The 3653-nt window shown below is 59.6% G+C and overlaps 1 protein-coding gene across 1 annotated transcript in view; it reads right to left on the bottom strand.

The window, feature by feature from the left end:
* Positions 1-113: 113 nt before the first annotated feature.
* Positions 114-3653, bottom strand: part of TMED3 (transmembrane p24 trafficking protein 3) — a 60945-nt gene continuing 57405 nt past the window's right edge. The window contains exons 4-6 of the mRNA XM_014529205.1: positions 2748-2754; positions 1781-1786; positions 114-161 (exon numbers count right to left, since the gene is read on the bottom strand). Coding sequence (XP_014384691.1) covers positions 114-161; positions 1781-1786; positions 2748-2754 — 61 coding nt within the window. The remainder of the gene's footprint in view (positions 162-1780; positions 1787-2747; positions 2755-3653) is intronic.

The following is a 3653-nucleotide window of genomic DNA, read 5'->3' on the forward strand; positions in this document are numbered from 1 at the left end:
CCCGTTACCACATCGGGGGTGTGCAGGGGTCCCCTCCCGTTACCACATCGGGGGTGTGCAGGGGTCCCCCCCCTCCCGTTACCACATCGGGTGTGTGCAGGGGTCCCCCCCCGTTACCACATCGGGTGTGTGCAGGGTCGGGGTGCTGAGTGGAGGGGCCGCTTGGTGCATGGGCCTCGCAGTGTGTGGGTTTGGGGGGCGGACAGTCTAGACACCGGGCATCTGTGAACTAGGACCCTGAAGCCACAATGTCCCCGGGAGCCAGCCACCACCGCTCTCCAGGGAAGCGAGTCCCTCCTGGTGCGGTGAAGCCTCCGGCCCCTGGAGGGAGAGCCCCGGACGGAGGCGGGGATTTCCGACCACGGCGGCGCCAGCCCACCCTGCTGGCCAGGAATGTGGCCGTGACGTCTGCCCTGTCACCTGCGGGGCCCTCCCTGCCGCGTGTGCCAGGCAAGAACCTTGCCAGAGGCTTGGAATTGCATACCAGTTGCCAAATTCGGGGCTGAACTGGAATTGTAAGGCTGATTTCTAAAAATGGAAATAAAAAAGGAAAAAAGACGAGGAGGCCGAGAGAGACACTGCCGAACGCTGTCCACACGAGCCCGTGGCCGCTCTATCTGCGACAGAGAAGCGTCCTGCGTGAAGAGGAGGGTTTTGATGAGTGTGGCTCACGCTCGCTCACCTGGAGGGCATGTTCCTCGGTCAGTGCAGTGACGCTACTGTGATACCTGAGGCACGTTCATACTGCGTTACATGTTAAAGCCGCAAAAGGAATCGTGTGTTACGTTTGCTCCAAAGCAGATACCTCGGCGAGGACTGGGAGGCGTGGAGCGAGGATCCTAAGAGCCGCTGGTGGTTTCTGTGGAATTCTCTTTACCTGGGAAAGGGAGTCCTCGCGCCTCATTGCCTTTGCTCATTAACCCCTGGCACGTCCTCGGGGCTCGGCGCACAGGCCTGTGGTGAGGGCTGGCGTTTCCTGTTTGGACCTTCGTGGGCTCGCTGAGACGAGGTGGAGGGAGAGCCCGCGGCCGGGGAGGCTGCCCTCGTCCACGTCCATCACACAGTTTCCTAAAGCTGGGTCCTCCGTGCAGAGGTTTCCCACGGCCCCTAGTGATTTTGGTTTGTGACCTAAGAAGAATTCAGCCACCGGGAGTAGGGAGATATGTGATTAAATTCACCCCCAAACCACACTGACAGATGGGACCAGGACATGGCTCACAACAAGACAGAGAGCCCACAGTGGCCGGTCTGCATGCTCCTCCTCTGTGCATGGTACCAAGTCCCATTTGTCGCTTTATTCAAAATGACAGTGGGCGAGGGAGCCGCGGCCCTGTTCAGAGAGCGTCCGTGGCCCCCCCGCCGGCCTTGTTACACGGACCCCTCAGCCCTGTGTGCAGGTCCTACCGGGTTAGAGCTGCCGCTCAGAACAGTAGTGACGGAAGCGTTAGGGCAGCCTCGGTGCCAGGCGGTGCGGGGGAGGCACTGCCCGCGACCTGCGTGTGTCTCTACCCCAGCTCCTCACCCCGCTGGACGGGACTGCAGTCAAACCCGCCGGTTCTCGCAGGGCCCAGGGCAGTGAGGGCGAACCTATGACACGCGTGTCAGAGGTGATACGCAAACTCATTTTTTGGGTTGATTTTTCTTTGTTAAACGGCATTTAAATATATAAAATAAATATCAAAAATATGTGTCTTTGTTTTACTATGGTTGCAAATATCAAAAAATTTCTATATGTGACACGGCACCAGAGTTAAGTTAGGGTTTTTCAAAATGCTGACACGCCGAGCTCAAAAGGTTCACCATCACTGTCCTAGACTCTTGAGATGGCATTTGAGAAAAACTTAACTCTTTCTTGAATCTACTTGGTGACACAGAGAGGCTCTGAGGCTGACTGGATTGGGTGTCTGGTTACTTCTTAAGCACGTGTAACTCTTCTTGGGTAGCTTAAGATATATTTTAGTTTCCTAGCTGAGGAATTCCTTCTGGTTTTCTCAGATCTGAATCTCTGAGATGGCCAAAGGGATAGTTCTCTTACAATATTAGTGGAAATGAGTTATAATTGGAAGTTCTTTAGTATTTTTGAGTGCCCCCATATCTTCATGAGAGGCAAGGCTAAGGGGGAAACACGAATGTAGAATCTATGAGGACAACTTCCTTAGGATCTGGAGGAAATCCATATTACTTTACCTGCTGCAGATTGCCTTATCCAAGCAGGAGACGGCCGCCTGCCGGTGCGTTCGGAGAGCCGGCTCCACAGCCCTCCTCTGAGTCTCATGCTGTTGAAGAGGCTGGAGATCCAGGGGACGCCGTTCAGAACCACACACGCAGGGGGAAGCCCGCACTGCCCGCTGCCTCACGGCCGCCTTTTGGGGAGGACCCTGCCTTTCACGTCGCCCGGCTTCTCTTCCCGCCCAGAGGGCAGGAGGCCCCCGTGAGCGGCCAGCATGCCTCTGGCGCTCGGGTGTCAAACCTGGAAGACATACTCGCCGAGGATGCTGGGGGGTCGGGTCAAAAGGGCCCCCGAACCAGCTGCGGGGAAGGAGCCGGCCTCCCGTCACATGTGGTGTGTCAGAGGCGGGACGCGTCCTGGAAACGCACCGCGATGGGCGGGGGAAGTTACAGCCCGGAGCCAGCCGCCTGCCAGTCATTGCTCCTGAGGCGCAGCCGCCAGCTCCCCTGGTTCTGTGTCCTTCGCTCTCGGCACACGCGGCGCGCACGTCTGTGAGATGTATGTGTGTGTGACACACACGCCCCGCCTTTCCCACACGCGCAGCTCAGACGCTGCGGGGAGGCCCCAGGCGAGATTCCATAGGTTCCCTCCTGAACGGAGGCGGGGGCGGGATTTCGGATGGAACTGAACCAACTGCGTGCGGTGGCAGTGGACGCCCTGCCTGGCGGCCTGGCTGTCTTGGCCCCCTCCCCTCGCTCACGACCTCACCAGCGCGGGTGCTGCGTTGTCATTTACTTCGGTTTCTGTGGGGCCAGGATCGAGTCTTGTTCGTAAGATCGTGAAGGCGACCAGTGAAGGGGACACTCTAGACCCCCCTGAGCAGCTCGGGGGCCAGGGACCCCGCAGCAGGTCTTGCTGACGGAAGGAGGAACGTCGGCTCACGAGGTTACGGACTTTATAAGCGTGTTTGTTCACGAAAAGGCGGGACAAGTGCGTGTGAAACTCGTGGGGAACGGGAGGGGCCTGGGCGCGGCGGGAGGTCCAGCCAACAAGGTTCATGCGGATCCGCACGCGCCCTCCTGGAGCCGGGCCGAGGGCGGGTCTGTAGGGGCCGCGGCGGTGACGCATCTCGCGTGTCCCGTGGCTGATCTCACAGACCAGCCCGACAGTGAGTCCAGCCGACAGCTGGTCCCTTTGTGGCTGGACCAGGACCTGGCGCCCCAGCCTGGCACCTTCCCCCCGTCGTCCTCCTCATCCTCGGCTGTCGCAGGCCCCGGCGAGTGACCGGCGTTCTCTTCTCTGTGATAACACGGGCCGAGGGGAGCATCGGACACAGGCTCCCCACGCTGAACGTTCTGCAGGACACGGAGGTCAGCTCCGAGAGGCCCAGGGAGTCCACGGGTGGCTCGGGGAGTCGGTGAGGAGGCTGCGGCCCGGCGGGTGATGCTGAGCTCCGAGCAGTGCTTCTGACGTCGAGAGGCGG

The sequence above is a fragment of the Myotis brandtii genome, unplaced genomic scaffold (genome assembly GCF_000412655.1).
Source record: "Myotis brandtii unplaced genomic scaffold, ASM41265v1 scaffold1166, whole genome shotgun sequence".
NCBI lineage: Eukaryota > Metazoa > Chordata > Mammalia > Chiroptera > Vespertilionidae > Myotis > Myotis brandtii.